We start from the raw sequence: 22,075 nt of genomic DNA, 5'->3' as shown, positions 1-22,075 counted from the left end.
TCAAAGTTACCTTTGATCTACTTACCACTGCCAAAGCGTGTTGGTCGCAGTCCAGCAACTGACCTCTGCATTCGACGCTGCACCTAGAGAGACCTCCATCCGGCATTCTGCAGACATCAGCAGCAGCCATGGTATTGTGTTTTGTAGTGTTTTCCCCGTAGCACTGTTTCAGCAGTAAAAGCAGCTCTCCTGTGGCTCCCGTTTAGCACCAGGGACAGCCAGGACAACTTTGCACCCTGGCTCCACGGGCCAGGTAAAATTGAAATGACTGTTGTGGCTTGGTCCTGGGATCCACATCACTGCTATCCCGCAAGGGTGCAATGTGACTTGACCTGCACTAATGGTTTTTCCCATTGACCGCAATGTTACATTTTCACTGTATTATTTTGCACGCTTTTATGTTGCTTTAAAAATCTATAACTCTGGTTATATGTATGCTATTCTGTTTCTTTTAGTGTTTAAATAAAAATAAAAATATACTCTATTTTTATAAATTGGTTTCAAAGTTCTCACAAGTTGTCTCAATTACTTATCGGCCTTGTTGGTACTTTGAAATGCTTAACATATGTTCCTCAGGTAAATCCTGACTGCTCTATGCCACACTACCAGGACTGAGCTAAAGTTTTGTTATTGTGAATTCAAGGACCAACTTTTGGGTATCATGATCGTATTGCATGGTGAGGCCTAATCCCCACAACACATAATACTCCAATTTCCTACAGTTACCCCATGTGATTAACTGCCGATGCAGGGACGGAGGCTTGCAAGAATCAGAAAACATTTTTTAACACAGTCCATGTCCATTGAATTGACTTGTGCTGCATTTAGAAATAAAGTTTCCTTTTTGGGAAGACATTGGGGAGAGCAGTAAGGGGAGTCTCAGACTATTGCCTTTTCCCCCTAGGTAACCAGACAAGATTTTCAAAGGAAAGGGGTCCTAGGGAGACCCAGTCCCTTTTAGGAATCAGTTACCACCTCCTTTAAGATGATGGTAACTTATTAATACTTTTGAATCCCAATTGCAGTCGCAAACCATTGATAGGTACCATACTGATTCACAATTAGTAAGGAATACCCCTTTCACAGAGCTTCCTAGTTACAAATCGGTATGAGCCGCAAATCTAATTTTGTGAGTCAGAAATGTTTTCCTCACTCTCAAAATGGGCTTAGTATATAGGTATTAGCTCTTATGCAGTCACAGACAATGATTTTATGAATTGCAGGGTTTGTGACCGCAAATGGGCTTTGCACATTGGACCGTATTTTTCATGCTTTTCCTTCAGGTATCTCTGCATAGTTAAAGTTCCAAAGGAGTACACGCCTTGGTTTCCCAGCTCAATATCTAGTCACAATGTCTGCAAGTGGCCTTTCTAAAATGAGGGAATCTTTGGCAATTTGTCACCTGCTTGTGAAGATTCTCTAGTGCAAATTACACCTTTACCTTCCTGTTCTAAATGTGCAGAAACTTATAATGGTAAAGCACTTTTCTGTCCCCAGTGTTCAACAAGTTCTTCCTCCAACATAAAATGAATTACTAACTGTCTCCTGTTTTCCACAAAACAATGGCAGTGTTTAAGAGTAGGGGCTTTTTAATCACGCATGCACTTTGTTCAGGTGAAAGGATAAGTACATTTTCAAACACTGAAAGCATTATTTTTCGTTTAAAATTCGAAGGCCTTGTGACTTTTTTTAAGCTCAGTTAATTATGATTGCACATTCTAAACACAAATATCAGCCTCGGCATCATCTGAAGCAAACCTTGTGGGGAAGCTTATAATGCAATACTTCCTGAATGCTCTTCACTACCTCTGCTACCAATTTGACACACGATGTACAAGAAAGAAAGATCCACTGTGCTTTTCTCTGATTCAAAACCCCACCGTCATTTATTGCTGAAGGAAGGCTTTGTATATCTGGTGATAGACAGGGGTCTACCAAACTTTTCTCCAGAAAATGCAGTTTAACTTTCTTTTTTATCCCACCAAATTGATGTTTGCTTTTTTTACAGAGCAGCCTGAATCCAATTAAAGGGATGGGTGTCGCCTCATTGAGTGTCATCTACGGCTCCCTCATCATTTCCTCAATGTTCCTGCCATCTATAATAATCAGGAGATTTGGCTGCAAGTGGACTCTGGTTGGCTCCATGTGTTGCTATGTCATATACACATTGGCAAACTTCTACCCACAATGGTACTGAACATATTGAACATTAGTCATGTAGTAAAAAACATGAACTGCTGTAGACCGCCAGTAAAGTGCAATGATACACCATGCATTCAGGGATTTCCAGCCAAAATGAATTCGAGAAAAGGTGAACTACAAGTACCAGAATGCAATGTGATTTACCGAAAAGCCACCTCTGGTGCCACACATGAGATCTGGCTACTTGGTGACTAGGAGACATATTATTTTTTGGATAGTGAAACCTAGATATTTCCTATCAAATTCACCTTGCAATATGGGTCTTGGGCGCCTACTTAGAAACCTGCCATCCTGAAGAATATAAAAACAAGTATTGCGAAAGCCAAGCGGTCTCTGCTTTTAGGACATATTGGCTCTGCCAATGCTGGTTGGCAATTCTGTGCAGCATTAGCAAAAGAAAAAGAAAGATTTTTTTTCCCCATTGTGCATCTATTATTAATTCTAACGATGTTGCTCACATTCATTAATCTGATCATTTGCTATACGTTGGTTTACTTTCCATTTTGTACCTCAGTGCCTTTCTCTTTTGGCCCTAAGCCTATAATATCATTACATACGGTCTCCTCTAGAACTTGGTGGCTGGCCCAACCTGTGCCAGGGCAACAAAGTCATTTACTCCATCACCATGATGGAGGTGTCAACTGTCAAATTTTGAAATGTCCACCAGCCTGACAGATATTTCAAGCACTGATAAGAACCACCATCAAGCCTGTTGTTGCCAATGCATTGAAACTTTGCCGAATGGCTCCGTCAAACATGACTGAGCCATACGGCAAATATAGAATTTTTTTTATTTTCAAAACAAAAATCCTAAAGCGGTATTTTCTTTTTGAAAAAAAAAGAAGTGTCCCCCTTGCCATGGGAGCTTACTCTCACAGTGAGGGGATATTGAAAAACAGTTATTTGTCTGCCTATCTAAATTAGGCGAGTGGACATATATAGCCAAATCTCCAATGGCCCTTAATCTGTTGGGATGTAGTAACAGGTACCCTGTGGGAAAAGTTTAGATTCCTAGGGCAGGGCAATATACAATTGAGAGAAATATCCCTAGGCAACTCACGGTCAAGACAAGTTAACAGACTATAGAAGTCCCATGTATGATATAGGACTCAGGTTACGTGCTTAATCATAAAAAAAAAAAAAATCTTTAATGCAAATTTTTATTTAAAAACATTATGAGACACAATTTAGCCATCTATTGATTACATATATGAATTGATATTTTCAATATCAGTGCTCAGAGACATATAGTAAAATCGACAGACATACGTTTTCAAAGAGACATAACAATATACAATCGATAAAGAGACAAAAATGCAGCAAACAATATATAGATAGGTATTCTCGGAGTGGCTATACATTTGATCTTCTCTACGTGCATTTCGGCGTATAATGCGTCTTCATCAGGAAAGCCACAAAACTTCCTAAATGAAGACATTTAAAATAAGTACACTGAGTGCAACAATTCACAATAAAAAATGGTGGGACTATCACTACCTTCAAAAGACCGCCAACCTCTAAGTGTAAGTGGAGTAAACAAGGGTGAGTAAGTCAGCCACTAGAAGAGACCATCACGGATAGCGCGGAGATGTTCATGCACAAATGGGAGGATAGTGTCTATTCTGAGATAGGACGGGAAAGGGGGGAAGTATTTGGGGGTGCGTGGTTTGGGGGGCAGAGAAATTATTTACAATATGTTATCTTAAGCATAAAATATTCTTGCGTGTGTCATGATAAGTAGTTAGATGTTACACACCTTAACCTTTTTTAAAACATGGTGGTGGAGACTATCTAAGTGTCTATGGTAAAGCGTTTACCAGAAGCGAGATTCATGTCTGGTCGCCAAAGAAATATTCTTATTGAGAATAGAAGGGAAGGGCATAAATTAGAACAGACTGGAAAAGTATCTAATATTTAAGAAGGGGTCATTTATATGTGGAGCCATTTTTTAAAAGACAGAAGATTATTTTACCAAGAGTTCAGACAGTGAGTTGTCTATGCTCAAAAAGTGATAATTATTCCAGTAAAGTCTGATGAATGTGCACTAAATAAGGTCATGATGAAAATGGGAAAAAGAAAAAGATTTAAAATGGCGAGAAGCCAAATTGCGTATCTAAAGGCAAAGTGATATTTGTATGAATACCTATAAGTGAGTGATAAATGGAGCATTGTACTTCTAATATGAGGTTTACATAAGAGGCCGACTTTCAGGACCTCGTCTCAGAAAGAGATTATGTTTGTAATACAGGGATGCGGGAACCACACTATATTTCTAAAGTCAAGATGAAAACTAAATCCGTTCGGCCATCTGAGAAGTTTGGCCACGATAGAGAAGGAGTACTCTTGGCCATCGTCAAACTATGGTCCATTTGTATTAAAACCTGGCTGATAGACCATAATGTTGGCGGGGAGTGACCTCCGTCGAGAGTTAAATCTAGCCCTTATTATTTAATCCTCTTTACTCTAAAAATGCATAATGAGCTTCTGATAAACATAAGTATATTATCCTTATGAGTTATATTTAATGTTATTATGAAAACCTCTTAAAAGGAGCACCATATTGGCATGGCCCATGAATCTCGATCTTTGTTGGGTATTGTATATTTTTATTATGACTGCTAGTTACTTATTTCCCATTTTTTTACATCTATTTGTAAATTGATTTAGATTGAAGTGCCCTTTTAAATATAAATGAATTAATGTATTCTGACTGGAGAATTGAAGTGTCACCACAAAATAATATCCCTCGGAGTTTGTCTGAAATAAAATGTGAGGCATTAGTATATTTCAGATGCCATGTGTAATGCACAAATCATATAATCTTATTAATGGGCAGCCAACATTACATTTAAATGTGAAATTAAATAAAAGACAGAATAATAAAAAATTATTATGGCCTAATGAGACCCTCACAGGGAACTCTGGATATTTAATAACCTAAATAGTTAACAAATGGGTATTACCATATTGTGGTAACGAAGTGGTACATTTTGGTATCAAATGTCATGTTGCTGCTATCTCTACTGTCACTTTTGGGTCAAGTTTCTTTTAAACCCCTGCCTCAAGTGTATTTGAAAAATCTTTGACATGTTTCTTTCATTTGAATTAACTGTTAGATTACTTTTTTGTTTCACTTTTTCAATAGACATTTTGGATTAGAAGTTTTTGAAACTCAGATAGAGCATTACAATGTAAAGTATTCAATTGAAATAAAAAACAGCCATCACAAAAGGAGACATTATGTGCCAAAAATACAAAAACATCAATGACACTTAAAAACATAGATACAGAAGGTGATGGTAAAACATGGCAGTACATTGAATTACAAAAGTAGAGGCATTACAACAGATTTTATTAATATATCTTAACTTAACATTTTGAAAGTATTGCACCTATATAATAATACTTCACATACTCATAAATACCTTCATGAATCATCCCCAAAATAAGTATGTAGGTTCAACCTAAACACAAAAATCTGTCTACGGATTCTGTTAAGCATCTCTTAATTAAAATAACTTAAATCTTCTGCTCTCTGGTTCTTTATAGCATCCTCTAGGTTAAGCATATATAATACTGGAGCATGAACTGATAATAGCATTGAATACATTTAATAAGAATAAATAATAGTGGGCTTCCGGATTAATAAAACACCTACACTCTTCAAGAAACCTTCGTTCAAATGCCTCTTATTATACTCCTGAATCGTTATTAGGGATACATTTAATCTCAGGTGGTATATCCATAAAAGGTTTAAATAACTAATTACAAATATTATTTTGAGGTATTGTTTGTTATTCCAAAACTTTTGGTTTTATTGAAATTGGACATTTAAGCTCATTATATACAGTGGAATGCTTTTTATAGTTATTCATAGTTTTCCATGATCATTCTGTTGAGATCATTTCTAATGAGAGAGACAGATGAAAATATATTGCTATGCCTCCATTTGCTGCAGAGGTGTGCATACCTCCTAACTGATGTTTCTTAAGCTTATCCATTTTTCAGTGAAACAATGTTCCTCTTGAAAGAACATTCTCCTTGAATAGGTGCTACAAAAATGTAATTAAATGAGATAAGAAAGTATTTTGTTTCTTCCCAGTAAAAAATATACCTCTAACAATCTGAGATAATGTGAGCATATACTACTTTTTAAAAGGAAAATTAAACTCCTATCTATAACAGTAATCATAGCTATTTAAAAAATCTTTTGCTTTAATGAAACAAAACTTTTTTGGTCAAATGTAAATACTACAACAATATAAGATATGGTATTGCAATACACGCACATGAGTAGGACAAAAAAAATCTAAAGGAGACTAAACTTGGAATGACAAAAGGAAGGGCAGTGATAAGAAAGCAGGCCCAATCTGAGCCAAAATGCATGCAAAATACCTTGGACTGATGACAGAGATGAACAAAGCCAAAGAAAAGCTCCCTGTACACAAAAACATATTTAGCAAAGCAAAGAAATAAAAAAACTGTCAAATATATTTAATGTAAAACATATTCATAACAGAAACCTAAGCAAAAAAATCCATCAAGAATGTTATTAATACATTTGGAAAGCTATAAGTAAGTTAAATTCATAGACTAGAATTACATGAGTAAAGTAATCTTTGGAGGCTCATTGAAACCGATGACAAGAAACACATCTAATTGATTAACATGAATACAGGACAATGGTGAGTCAGTGTTGTTGTAATGAACATGTTGTATGGTGGAATGGTTTATTAAATTACTGCATTACTTTTCAGGTACACTTTGATCCCAGCTGCTATTATCCTGGGATTTGGTGGAGGCCCATATTGGGCTTCAAAATGCACCTACCTTACATTAAGTGGACTTCGATATGCAGAGAAAAAGGGAAAAGACAAGATGGACGTTGTTAACCTGACGTTTGGAATATTTTTCCTGGTATACCAATCATCGGGTGTATGGGGAAATCTAATTTCTTCTTTGATATTTAGTCAGAGACCCAATAATGGTAAGTTATGTTATGTTATGGGTGGTTTTATAGCGCGCTCAATTACTCAGAAGTATCCTGGCGCATAAAGATGCAGATAAGCAGTAAACAGATGGACTTGAAGAATTAGACCGTCATTTTAAAAAAATTGTTTTGAGTGCTTTTTTAAAAAGATTGAAATTCTGAGTGGCGTGTAGCTTCGGGGGAAGGGTGTTCCAGGCTACAGCTGCTTTCACGGCAATTGAATGCCCACCAAGACGTGTACGTTTGAAGCGTGGAACAGCCAGCGGGTATTGAGTGCCTGACCGGAGGGGACGGTTCAGTATGTACAGGAAGAAAAGTTTCCTCAAGTACAGTGGACGTTGGTCATGGATGGCTCTATGAGCAAAAATTAGGGTTTTGAACATAACCCGTTGTGCTACTGGGAGCCAATGCAAGCTGTGCAGATGTTGCCGGACGCTAGACTTCCGCGAGATGTTAAAGAGAAGTCTAGCCACCGTGCTCTGTATGATCCCAAGGAGGTTGGTCAGGTAGGCCGGAATGCCAATGAACAAGGCATTGGCGTAGTCTAGGCGGGAAAGAATAAGGGCCCTCGCCACTGTTTCTTTGGCCATCCTCGGAAGCAGGGGGAAAAATCTGTGAAGAGCTTTAAGAGTACCAAAGCAGCCGCAGGTAAGTTTTTTAATATGCTCTTCAAATATGAAGTTTACCCCGAACCATACCCCCAAATGTTTTGCCGGTTTGCCCACAGAACTAGGGTGTGGAACATCAGAGGGCCACAGAGATTCTCTGAAGTTGGAAGGGAACTGTCCGTAGAGAAGAATTTCCGATTTATCTTTGTTGCACTTCAACTGGGCAAGTGCAAGCCAGTTGAAGACTGAAGAGAGGCACGTCTGGCCAGATGAAGTGTCCAGATCCGTACCCGGCCAAGTGAACAGAAGCTGCGTGTCGTCTGCATAGGCTATATTCGGCCAAGAAAATCAGGGGGGTCAGGTAGACATTAAACAGCAGTGGGCTTAAAGTAGACCCCTGTGGCACCCCGGTGGAAAGTAGCTTGGCCGAGGACGAATAGGGAGGCAGCCACACCCGCTGAGTCTGGTTGTCCAGAAACAAAGTCAACCATTCTAAGGCAGAACCAGTGATGCCAATGGATTACAACTGAGTGAGAAGAAGTTGATGGGGTACCGTGTCGAAAGCGGCAGAGAGGTCTAACAATATCAGAGCCGCTCTGCCGCTGGCGTCCAGGCGCTCCCTGATGGCCTCAGACATTTCAACCAGGACGGCTTTAGTGCTGTAAGCAGCACGGAACCCAGATTGTGCAGGGTGGAGAGCATAGGAAGCTTCAACAAAAGCATCCAGCTGGCGAAATCCGATCTTCTCACATACTTTGGCCAACACTGGCAACAGGGAGATGGGCCGATAGTTAGCTGGAACTGAAGGATCCAATCCCGATTTTTAAGAAGCGGCAGAAGTTTAGCCTTCTTACAAAAGCCGGGAACTATTGCAGTCCAAAAGGAGAGACTAATAATCTCGGAGACTTCAGAGCAGACCACCTCCACCACCCCTCCTAAAACACGGGCGGGACAGGGATCGGTGGGTGACCCAGACTTCATAGATTTCAAGACAGCTAGAATATCAGCTTCAGTGGGTGGCCAGAGTTCCCTGAAAATGTGAGTAGTGGAGGTAAGAGGTGGGGTAAGTAGTAAACATGTTTTTGTTTTTGTTATTAGCTTTAAACCATTTCATATATTGTATGCACCTGACCCTGTTTCATTAAGTTGGTTCATTACTGAACACTGCAAATATCCTCCAAACATAATACACTTTAGTCTAAACATATCCGTATCAAAACTGCCAATAGTGCCTCTATACACGATCATCTCAATTTTTGAGTACTTCTCACTGAGGCATCATAGGAAAGATATGTCACTCTCGTACCATATGAAGTAGTACTTTGGTGTCTATTAGGATGGCCGGTGGATCTCCACTGCCCGTCTGGTGGTGGCGATCCGCACGCAATTTTCCACCGACCTCCTACCAATTCCCGCTGCCAAATTACAATGGTGGTGGGGACCACGGCGGACGGAAAGACCTTCTGCCGGTTTTCCATTGGTCAGACAGGCGACCGGGCGGAAAAGGGCCTAAATATGGTGACGTGTCTGTAAGACACTGCCATTCACATTAGGATGGGCGGCGGTGCAGGGCTTTCCATAGAGGAGACCCTGTCATGGAAAGCCATGCGGAGTTCACTTTTGGGGGCCCTTTGCAGGCCCCCAGGGGTTGGAGGGGTTGGGGTTGCACTCATTTGCATACACAATGTGGCAGGCACCGCACGGTGTCTGCCACATTGTGCATGCAAATGCACAACATGCATATGTCGCATTATGGCGGGTGCCTCTTACAGCAGCGCCCACCACAATGCAATATAGGTGGGATGCCACCGCCACCGTGGTGGTGCCATCCTAATTTCCATGGCGGGACTGCCAGACCTATGGCAGTCGGTCCTGTTTCCCGGTACAGTGTCCATCGTTATAGGCCCCTTAGTGTCCAAAAGTGCATCTACTACCTCTAATTGGAAAGGCTATTAGGTTATTTCATGCCAGCCTCAAAAGAGTTCCAACTCTGTAAAAAACACAGTTTCGGAACTCGATAAACACCTAACTCCTACAGTCAATGAGAGGCCATCAAAGGCATATCACTTTCTATAGTGCTACCCTTCCTCTATTCATTCATTCGGATTTAGCAATTCTGTTCACAGTATTTACAGATTAAAATGGCTTTGCCAAAGGGAGCTCAAATCTCCATGACCAGCTCAAATCTCAGGAGGAAACGAAAAAATCTGTGTTGTTCTCAGGGATCTCATGATTCTTCCTATGGTTGTAATTCCTGTTCCTAGCCATATGGAATTTCAGGAGCCACTCATAATGAGTTCCCCTTGTTTTGCACTGCTGTGTAAGTATCATCCAAAGTCTAATAATCTCCTGTGGATTCTCTAGGAACTGTCTTCAACTACACATACTGTGGAGCAGGCAATTGTCCAGACTTGACCATTGGTTCACTGAATTCCACAGAAACAGCTCGACCGTCGACTGACTTGATCTACATACTGATGGGAGTTTATACTGGTATGTGTTTCTTCAAGATAATATTTATTTATGTGTCAAGGAGACTGCAAGGTTAACCTGAATAAATGAATATATCTCCATATGTCACTTTCTTAACATACTTGCATATCTGTGAAGCTTGTTCTCAATTCGATCTTTCATGAACTAGAACTGTGACGTAAGAAGACTTACATTTCATTAACAGACAAAGCACATGGCTTGCCTTCAAAAGTGATTGGGTGTCAAAGTAAGTAGTATGATCAGCCACTGCCCGTCCAGGTAAGAGCTGTGGGCCGGGTGAGGGGGATTTCAACGGATGATGAGGAGGGAAAATTATTTATTTAATTTTCCCTCATCATCTCCTGTAGAAATCCCTCCACCCGGCCCCACCGCCCCACCGCTCTTTCCTGCATTGGCCACTGCTGAGTATAATTTGAAAAGTGTAATAAATTTTCAGCACTAAATTAAAAAAAACAAGAAAGTTTTATGCTAAAGCAATTAAAGCAACAGACATTAAGGCTAGTGACCCACTGACTCCTGTTATATTAAACATAAATTGAAAAATTATCTATGAAAATCCAAGATGAGATTCCACAGATGCTAAGCCTAGCCTAAAGTCCTTCTTACAATTTGCCCATGATCTCCAAGGTGCCTCGAAGCAGTAGGTAGTGAGCGCATCTGAATTATAAATGGTTGTGTTTCACACAGAAATTTCAGCTGCTGAAAACACTGGGTACAACATTGGGGAAGGCATGCTGGAATTAGTGCTGAAGCAGTGATATCTGGATGTTATTTTCCAAAACCTTGTAATCCCCAATATTTACCCGCCTGCAGAATTACTGCGACCCCCAGAAACTGTATTACGGAGCCAGGAAAATACCAGGGATTACTCTGGACCACGGATGAGAGGTAGAACATTTATGAGAAGGTCAAATGAACAGGACCAAACATTGAGATTTAAAAGGCTGAACCTGTGGCTAAGCCAACTGGCCATAGTAGTTTTATCCCACTTTACATCTCAGGAGGCAAATTAATGCCTGCAAGGTTGAGAAATTGCTGCACTAACACTAGAGTCATATGTTTAATGCAAAATTATTTTGTGGATTCACCCACTGAATTCACCCACTGAATTAGAACTCTGTAGACCCAGCCATTGTTGTGAAACATTGTCACTTTCACTCGGGAGGATGATTTGGGAATTTTTAAACAGATATCGCTGGAATTTAATTTTCAGGATGTTCAGTTCCTCAGACCTTTCTTCAAGGTTTTGTCTATATATCTGATCCTTGAAGATAAATAGTTTTTTCCACTTTTCTGCTTACAATAGACATGGGGATGGGAAATATAGAAAATCAATTAGATCCTTTTAAAGGATTCCTATCTTGCACTTTGACCTAACCGGCATAATACTTCAAGAGTATGCACAAGGTCAAGGAGGTGAAGAATATTAATCTTCTACAGAATCGTTCTATTAACATAAAACATGGATATATGCAACATGACTATTTCAAAGTCCTCATTTTCCTGTGTTGCCCCAAACCGAAAAGCTTTGTAAAATTCAGGATTTGCAATGTTTTCCAGTTCCCAGTTTTCCAGATTGTCAAAAAATGCACCAACGAGCTACAAAAATGAGTCTTGCCATGTGACACAGTATGTTTTTGTGAACCACAAACCCTGTCACTGCTGGAGTCCTCTACTCTATTGGAAATGAAGCACTGGAGGGAGAGTAGGGCGTTCGGTACAATATGGAACCTACACACGTATTTAGGTGGGTCATCATGGTATCAACTGAAAACTAATCCATGGGACCTACTGAGCTGAGATTGGAGATTTGAGAAAGTATAAGCAGTAGTAAAAAACAATATTATCATATTTCTTGCTAAAAACTGAAAAAAACCTCAATGTTTCCCAAAGTATCTGGTCTCTAGGCCATTGGTCCATGTTTATAGACTATTTGGTACATAACTAGGGCCCCCATTAGGATGACGGGCGGACTTTGTCGGCCCGCCATCCCATCCGAAAGAGGGACCGCCCACCTTAAGGGCGGGGGTCCCGATGTTGGCATTAGGATGCGCCCGCCACAGTAGTGGGCGCATCACTCATTTTTAACATTGTGGCGGACGGTGCTCACTGCACCGCCCGCCACAATGTTAAAAATGCATGCATGCATTTGCATACACGAAGCAGCAGGCACCGCACAGTGCCTGCTGCTTCCTGTATGCAAATGCTGGGGGGTACCACAGGTACCCCCTGTGTGCACCCCCCACTCCTCCTTCACTCTGAGGGCCTGCAGGGGGCCCCCAGAGTGAAGACTGCATGCCTTTCCATGGCGGCATCGCCGCCACGGAAAGGCATCAGATTGGGCCCATCATAATATGGCTGGCAGTGTCTATTAGACACCGCCACCATATTAATCCTTTTCTGCCCCGGCTGCAAGGCGGCCGGGGCGGAAAAGCGGCAGATGGAAAGACCGTCAGCCATTCTAATATGGCGGGGGGAATTCAGGGAAGGATGTCGGGCTGATTGCCCCCACAAGGCCGGTGGAGGCTACCGTCAGCCTGGCGGGGGCAATCCGCCCGACATCCTAATGGGCCCCCTAGTGTTTGATATGGACTACATGGTCAGTCGGAGAAATTCATCACAAAATTGAAATGCCTTTGCACCTAACATTAATACAGACTTTAAAGGTCAAAAGAGAAGGCCAGAACTTTAATGAAGATTACATTGGAAGATTTACGAGCCCCTTGTGCCACTTTTGTGTCACTTTTAATATGGGAAAAGTGACACAAATGTGGCGCAAGGGGTTTGTAAATCTGCCCCCATGTGTTTTAAGAAAATACAAGTCTACATATGAAAAGTGTATTTTTTAAAACTACATGATGAAACTAAACACTCCATCAAAACTCTTTCAGTAACATTTCCGTAATATGTAGAAATTTAAAAACCACGTGTAAACCATGTTTGTGTTCCCAACACTTTATGGATTGTGTGCATATGGATCTATAAAACAATGGTGTTTAAGGTAGTCTCTCCATAAATATAGCAACTGCATGAATATGTTCAAGTGTTTTAATATGTTTGCCGCAAGTCTGTAACTTTCATTGTATTCAGATTTTTTGCCCCAAGATCTTCAGTCTCTAAAATAGAAACTTTCCTCAACTCTAGTTTCACCAAACTAAACTTTCTACTCTATTGGAGATTTAGGAAATATATATATTTGAAATTAAATATATGACTTCCTCAACATAAACATCTTATTGTTTAGAGAAGGTGGTATAGTATTATCTTCTGAAAGGTTGTGGCAATATAATTTCCTCCCTAAGGGGTAAGGTGACGGTTGATCTAACAGCAGAAAATCTTCAGGTGCAAATTGAACTTATGGATGAAATTATATTACAACAAGAGTCAGTGTTGCTTTTGAGCCAAGCCATTTCACTAGAGAAGAAAGAGAAAAACAGATTACATCAGTGCTGCCTTGTAGGTGACGGATAAAGGAGATCCCGAAAAGCTGAAGGGCAAGATGTTCTCTTAAGACTACTACATGCTGACGTGCCTGGAGCATAAAAACAAGCAAAAGGATGATTCCATGAACTTTGCTGAGTTCCCTAAGAAGTGCTCTGAGGAGTGGAAGACGAGGAACATAAAAGAAAACAGAATGTTCAAAAAGATGTAATTATGATTATTGTTTACAATTATTTCCAAAAAAATAAATGTTAATGTTAAAATACAAATCCCAGTAAATATTTTACACATAAAAATAATTCTTAAATAAAATGTTTACTAAATATAAAGTTTAACAAAATAAAGCAACATATTTTTACATTTATTCAACTACATACAAGAAAAATACAAAAAGTGAAAAAAACACAATAGAGAATTAATTTAAAAAGAATTGCAATATTTATAATCATGCATATTTTGTAATTACATATGCTTAAATATTTCATTATATATATATATATATATATATATATATATATATTCACTGAAAAAACATAGGTTTTAGGCCTTCTATAGTTAGGAATTAACATTTAAAAAACCTTTGAAATTCACTGAAAAAACCACAGGTTTTAGGCCTTATATAGTTAGGAGTTAGCATTTAAAAAACCATGAAAATTCACTGAAAAAACCATAGGTTTCAGGCCTTATATAGTTATAAATTGACACATAAAAAACCACTGAAATTGCTCCTATATTTTTAGATGAACTAACTATATATGGCGCACCCGCAATCCACTGCTGATGATGTCACATATTACATCATTCATGACATGGTCAGTGACATCACTGATGAAATCACTGATGACATCTCAAATTACATCACTGATGACATCACTGATAACATCTCATTTGACATGTCAGACGATATTTTAAAAACAATATTTTGATACCAAACCTTTAAGAGATTCTTTGACTTGCTGCTGCTAACAGAACATTTTTGATACAGCACAAGATTTCTAATGAGGTTTTTTTAACGTACCTTTCTCTGGATCAGTATTAAAAAAGAAATCTCCTATTCTGATTAAACCTAAAGGACCTGGGGTCTTTCTTCAACACTTTTATCTATGTAAACAGGTAGCTGTCCCATGCTCGTCCAGATCTCCCCTATTCTACATACTTTTTTTGTCTCTTTGTGCCCTTCAACAACTAGAAGACATTCAATGATGGACATTTTTCCAGCCTTAATTCAAAACCATTTCAAGGCCAAGAGGCCTTGATAAAGATGGTGTACGCAATACGAAAGTCCTAATTAATGAATTTGTTTATTCCTTTGTGTCTAGAGCAGATTGGCTTGCTATATGGTACTTTGGTCCGAGAATGGAAGACGTTTGTTATGGACTGCATTTACTTTTTAAAACATTTTCTTTCAAAGGATACGAGCATGTAAATTAAGAAACAACGAATAGTGTTTGAGCTTTATCTTCGGTCACCAGAGATTTAATTTGTGCCCTTATAGTGCTGTTTAAGAAGATGTTCAAGTTTGAAAGAAAGGAGCACTTTTTAGCGTTCCTGCTGTTAGAGAATGTGCAATTGGATAAATTGCCTTGTTACCTTGTTTTAGGGCCTGGTAGCAATTTCTTAGAGGCTACGTTTTGTAACGGCACAAAGCACATAACAGAAGGCACAGATAGTTGAGGATTCTGTCTTCGAGCCTTGACGGAAAATGCTTTTCACTGAGTCACGTAAAAGCTAAGGTTCAAAGTTCTTTTACCGCCTCTCAAGAAGAGGAATTTTAAGAGGCTCGAAACAATTTAGCAATTCCATGTCTTGAGTGAACAGGCGAGCCGGAGCTGGACATTCTGTTGTCTAACTATAGCAGGCCCCTTCCCCCCTTGCCTCCCTTTGAAGTCTGAAGCGCCTTTATTTGAAGATTGGAGATGGCGCCCTGAAGATGAATTAGGAAATGGCGAACGAATCATGGTTCTAGCATCACACTACTTTCTGTTTGTGGGTTTTAGCTTATTGATATTCTTCTGGGTTCTAGCTTATTTATAGTCATACAAAAACTGGATGTTAATGTTTCATTTTCTGGAGAGAGAAAACCAACGTAAATCGCCAAATCAGAAAAACACTTTTGTCTGGTTCGATCATTAAAGTCTGCAGTAAGAAGAATGGCCTTTATAAACAGAATCATGGTCAAGGACCACTTCGTACTTGGAAGGAATTGGCATCTACCACTCTTTAAGGAACTTGCACTCGGCCTTCTCCTACTGCTTACAAATTAAAAGAGCGCCTAGAGATTGGTCTGGTCGCGGCATGCGCACTACAGTATTCTTGGATAAATGGCTGCCATACAGACCTAACCAGTTAAGTACTGTAAAATGTTGTGAAACCTCTTTCTGGCATGTTGTAGGGTTCAACTGTAAATTATGGAAGCCATAAGAGTGGAGCAGCTGTGAAAGAAATCTGCGCTCATATTGACCTTAGAAGTCAGAAAATGTTTATTAACAACAAATAATCTGTGAAACAACGGAGCGAGAAGGGGATACCTCTGCATTCCTTGAAGATAAAAGCAGAATGCAAATGTATACATTTTCATATTCAGGACTCCAATGGAGATCATGTGACGAAAGAGAAACAAAGATCTTTACTTTTGTCCCAGGCTCGACCTTCAAACTGATACTAGAATGTCAACTTCCAGAGCTGAGGATGCTATTAGAACATTCTCGCCTTCAATGTCAGCAATGATAATGATGCTTTGTTCATCAGAGAGGGGCACAACCTGGTAAAATTGATTTATAGCACTGAGCATACGTGGCTGCCACTACAGCAGTGATGCTAAGGCAGTATCTCTAAAGTCGCACAGCGCGGCCGCCTCAATAATGGTGCCGCCCACACCCCCGCACCCCGCACCCCACACCAACCTACCTACGCCACTGCTCTCCCAAGGTGTCTCCTCTTCTCCCGGGGCTTCCTCAGCACACCGGAGCCCTGCACCAGCCCACACTTCTCCTCAGGCCAGCATCACCCGGTCTCCCCCTCGGCACAGGAGACCGGACATCGAAGGCTTCCCCAAGGCAGGGGGAAGTGGAAACAACGTCCTCCCGGCCCGCCCACAACCAGGCGGTGGCCATCTTGAGGCGGCTCGGGCCGCGGCGGTGATCTCGAAGGCAAAACGAGGGGTGGGCACCCTCGATATTAAAATAAAAAGATTGAAATAAAAGAGAGAAGGCCCCCCCCAATTTTTTTTCCCGAAAAATCGTGGGGTGCGCGCACGGTGCGCACATACAGATATATAATTTATTTCTCTTTTATTTTCTCAGGAACTACAGGAGGGATTTACACTATTTAACCAAAAGCGTGATCTGTGTATCAGACACTACCATTTTGACAAGTTGGTGTAATTCCCTTCAGTGGTTCAAGCTGTAGCCGTGTCTAAATATCCTATGGAAATTAACATGGGGAAAACATGTTTTGGGACCCCCCTTTTTTCTCAGCCCCCACTTGACTAATCCCCCCCAAACTTTCAGGGAAGGAGAGGAGCGGAGCGAGCCATCTTCTTTGAGAAATTAGCGAAGATTCATCAACCAGCGCCAAAGTTATTCCCAATAGAATGTTGGGGATTTCCTATGGAAACTAGGTCCTAACTATATATACCTACTGGCTACCGCCAGTAGGTAATATATGTATATATATATATATATATATATATATATATATATATATATATATATATATATATATATATATATATATATATATATATATATATATATATATATATTCACTGAAAAAAACATAGGTTATAGACCATATATAGTTAGGAATTTGCATTTAAAAAACCTTATTTTACTCACACAAAACCATTGAAATTCCATATATAGTTAGTTGCACAAACTATATATCGCGCACCCGCAATCCACTGCTGATGATGTCACATATTACATCAATCATGACATGGTCAGTGACATCACTGATGACATCACTGATGACATCTCAAATGACATCACTGATGACATCACTGATGACATCTCAAATGACATCACTGATGACATCTCAAATGACATCACTGATGACATCACTGATGATATCATTCATGTGACAATACAATGCATCTCCTCACACTTTAATATAACCTCTGTTACATCCAGTGTAAAATACAGAATATAATTTTTTAAACCATTGACACACCAATACTAGTTACTACATACGCACTCACTGATTCCTAAGTCTACACACAGATTCACTCATTCATACAATCATTCATACATACAATCACTCATCTTTACAACACTATCATATGAACTCATACACCAATATAGACACTCACACTCTGCCACTCATCCATGGAGTTACTCACACGCCTAGTCAGTCCTGTAAAGAATCAATCACACTTCCATTTTCTAATCAATACAGTTAAACATAGAGTACCTTACATTTTCAAACATATACTAACACATACTTAATCTCTTATACAATCATTGATACAAGAACACATTGATCTGTACAGTCACACATCAGTCACACATCTCCCAGCCAGCCACACACACACTCAGTCTCCCATACAAATACTTCGTCAATCAATCAATAACCCATATAGTTACTCATATAGCTACTGATCAACACATGCAGCAGTTTACAGAACAACAGACATAATGATGCACAAATTCAGACAGTTTAGTCACTAACCCATGCACTCAGTGAGACACATTTAATCACTCACTCATACAGTCAGTCATGCACCTACTAAATCCTTCATCCAGACACTTATACATCCACTCATTCTTCAATATGTAAGACATATTTTAACTTTACAGAAACATACAGTCACTGGATGTTGTCATCAGTGATGTCATCAGTGATGTCACTGACCATGTCATGAATGATGTAATATGTGACATCATCAGCAGTGGATTGCGGGTGCGCGATATATAGTTAGTGCAACTAACTATATATGGAATTTCAATGGTTTTGTGTGAGTAAAATAAGGTTTTTTAAATGCAAATTCCTAACTGTATATGGTCTATAACCTATGGTTTTTTCAGTGAATTTCATTGGTTTTTTAATAGCAAATATCAAAAGCTGTCAAATGTCAAGTACGTGGTAGGTAAAAACATTTTCGTATTTATGCACGCTGATGTGCTTTTAACTCTGCCCCCCCCCCTCCTCTTTTCTTTAAGGAGTATTCTCTCTTTGCAAATAGTGAAGAGTAGGTAACACAGGCCTTTGCCCCCGTTGTAATCCGTCGTGCCTGCTTCCCTCTACATTTGATTGATTGTTATCCAAGCATTTATTGTTTTGGAATTGGTTCTCTTTGGTTCATTCTCTATTTTCAAACAAGCACAGAGTCGCAATACTCTGTTTAGTTTTTGCAGATAGTAAAAAATTGTTTAAAAAAACAAAAGGAATCAAGCAAAATCAGTAGGCCACTAATGGGATCTCTTTTTGACCTCGCTAAAATAGAAACATTAGGAACAACCCTTCATGAGAAATACGAAAATAGTGAGATGAACTGAGCTCGACACCATGATGGCTGCAAGACAGCTCGGCTCCGCCACCCACCCCGCCCAAAATAACGATAAACTCTATGCAAATATTATAAATATATACAACACACCAGCAAAGTAACAGGGTAAAACATTTTATTATATAACTATTTACATAACTATTTTATACTTTTTGTTGCCCGATCCGGCTAGCTCAATCGATCGAGCATGAAACTCATGCACTCTGATAGCAAGCGTTGCTGCTGATGCTATGCAGACCAAAACTGGTTTTCAGTGTGTACATTCTTCTAGATTTTTCCATCCAAGGTTGGTTGAGTTTGTAGAACGATGGCTTCAGATTTTAAACATACGGTGAGTTGGCGCGGACTGGGAGGGGGCGCTTGGCTCCTGCCCCCTCCCCAAGTAAGATTTTCATACGTGAAAGTACGTTAATGGTTTTGGTCCCTGAGTTGCTTCGATGTCACTGCCATTCTCAAATGGCATAAGTTCTGGATGTTGGGTGTCATAGTTCAGAGTTCTGAGCAGCGCTTGTAACACTGTCTGAAGCTTATTTGCACCTACTGCAGCTTCACTATTCTCAAAGTAAGTGAGGGTCGTTTGTGGACCTGACTGCATTTGAAAACAATGTGATATGGTACCTCCCTAAACCGCTTGACGGAGGCCCCCGAGGGGCGGTGTGATGGCACGGACTCGGAGAAGACGCTTGGCTCCGACCCCCTCCCCAAGTCTTATAGCACTGGTGTAGCCTGAGATCGCCCCCGACATAGGCGGCCGGCTCCCGGGGTCCGGCGGAACTTTTTGCCTTTTGATGACTCTTCTATTCTGGACCTTGTCCCACAATCCGTTTGACCTGAAGACACGCTGTAGTGGGGCGCCCCTTTACCGTTTTAGTTGCCATTCCGCCAGCTTTTGCTACACTGTGCCTCTTCCGCCATTCAGCTGTTTACCGCCCGCTCTTGCGACTACAGCGTCTTGCTCACCATGTAGTTAAGTTGCTCCCGCTCTTGCAATGCAACGATAGGCGACTGCCACAGGACTCTCAAAATGGCGGCCGGCTCTTCAGATTTGGGCGTGGTCCACTAAAATGGCCCTTTGACACCTTGGAACTCGGACGCTTCCCTGATAGGGCTTGAGTCCCATTCTCGAAAGCGTCCCCTCAGCCGTGAAGATTCTACAAAAGTCTTGGGGGCCCCCGACTCCCGCAGGCTTCTGGTGGGGAGCGGCTGCCATGATTGCTCGTGGAATGGCCACGACGGAGCTACGAGATGGTGGTGCTCTCATGCTGACGCCAGCTTCAGTCTGAAACATCCAGAAACACTGTAGACTACCAATTCGATCAGTTCCGGTAGCGCCCCAACATGACCCGGTAGAGAAGAACTTGCCCTCCCCTCTTTGACTGATGGTTCTTGTTGCCTGTCCCCTCTATTGTCATTTAACAGAACTTTTTGGACTGCTGAAAGGGGTTGTGTTCCGAACGCTGGTTGGTGGAGACATTTTGACTATATTCTTGACCTACGTTGTCGCGTAATGCGTTATATGACACGCCGCGTTAGCGCACCCGGAAGTGATCCGGGGCGCGGCGCGCAGCGCGTAACGTAAGCATAACAGGTCATGTGACTTGTTAATAAAACTTTTCATTGGTTCATTTTACTTTTGTTATTTTAATGATGAAAAGCTTGGTCATATGACCTAAAAATTACGCTTTTTATTGGTTTCGAACATTATTTTTTTTTAAACATATATGTTATAATGTTCCAGGCTAATGTACTTTCCCGGAAAATTTACAACTGTCCTGCAAGTAAAATATATTCCTTTTTCGAGAAAAAGGGCGTTTCTTCGTCCCATGACGGAGCCGTTGAGTAAAAGAGGCTCGGCCTGCTGTCTTAGTCGCCGATACGCCTGATTATCAGATTCTTATCGATCACTTTATGTTGCAGGAGTGGAAAACACAACTGCCCTTGACCATTTATCTTTACTGCGTTCCTACGTATTATACCTTTTATCCGTCATGTAATTGAACTGCTTTATTTCACTTGCCTTTTACTGATTCGAAAACAGTGACTTAAAGTAAAAACTTTACCAATGTAAATACTACTACCATGTTTTGTTTTAAAAACCTTTATTGTCAAAATGTCAGTATACAAATACGGGCCCATAACCACGTGGGCCGGCCACGGAGCAAACTGAAATCGTATATAATGAGGAGACATTTACACTGTAGAGGAACGTAACGAGCGGGCCATTAGGTTGCAAGAACTAAGGTGTCTAACAGTTGCGGAATCGGTGGACGTACATTTTGTAATTAAAATACGACAGGGCCACTTACAAAAAAATTATCTAGATATACATTTGCGGGCAAGTACCATGGGTGACGTTAATTCGAACTTTCAATAGTACAGTAATCAATAACACATCAGAACTTAATATCAATAGGGATGTCGAAATATTCAATCAATTCTCGTCCCCACCCGCCATGAGTATCAAAACTGCATTCATATCTCGTGATATCAAGGTTGTTCAACCAGTAAACAACAAGGAGTTACGAGTCCCATTTATACCGGCGCCATTTTGGGCGAGGCCGGGCAGGTGCAAGATATAGTCAAAATGTCTCCACCAACCATCGGCCAGACCAGAACCCCTTTCGGCCCTTTATGCTACAAGATGGTGTCTTCCATTCAGAAAATATTGTTGGCAGCATTTTGAAAGGAAAGATAAACAGCCGTTCTCCTAGTGAGTCTCACATTGTTACATTTAGGAAGAATGTTGAAGAGTAGTATGTTGAAAATCTGAAGCCATTGTTCTACAAAATCTCAATCAGCCTTGGATGGAAAAAAAAAACCTGAAGAATGTACAAA

The 22,075-nt window shown here is 40.4% G+C and overlaps 1 protein-coding gene across 5 annotated transcripts in view; it reads left to right on the top strand.

The window, feature by feature from the left end:
* The window catches only part of LOC147708010 (N-acetylglucosamine transporter UNC93A-like), a 493,060-nt gene that overhangs the window by 322,492 nt on the left and 148,493 nt on the right, over window positions 1-22,075 (top strand). For 4 of the 5 annotated variants that reach the window (XM_086926821.1, XM_086926822.1, XM_086926824.1 and 1 more), the window contains 3 exons: window positions 2,009-2,190; window positions 6,960-7,189; window positions 10,165-10,293. In XM_086926821.1, coding sequence (XP_086782947.1) covers window positions 2,009-2,190; window positions 6,960-7,189; window positions 10,165-10,293 — 541 coding nt within the window. The remainder of the gene's footprint in view (window positions 1-2,008; window positions 2,191-6,959; window positions 7,190-10,164; window positions 10,294-22,075) is intronic. The other variant, XM_086926825.1, reaches the window with a different exon arrangement.

Source organism: Lissotriton vulgaris, chromosome 6 (assembly GCF_964263255.1).
Source record: "Lissotriton vulgaris chromosome 6, aLisVul1.2, whole genome shotgun sequence".
NCBI classification, from domain to species: Eukaryota; Metazoa; Chordata; class Amphibia; order Caudata; family Salamandridae; genus Lissotriton; species Lissotriton vulgaris.
The sequence above is the reverse complement of the archived record's forward strand: the minus strand, read 5'-3'. Positions and strand labels throughout refer to the sequence as shown.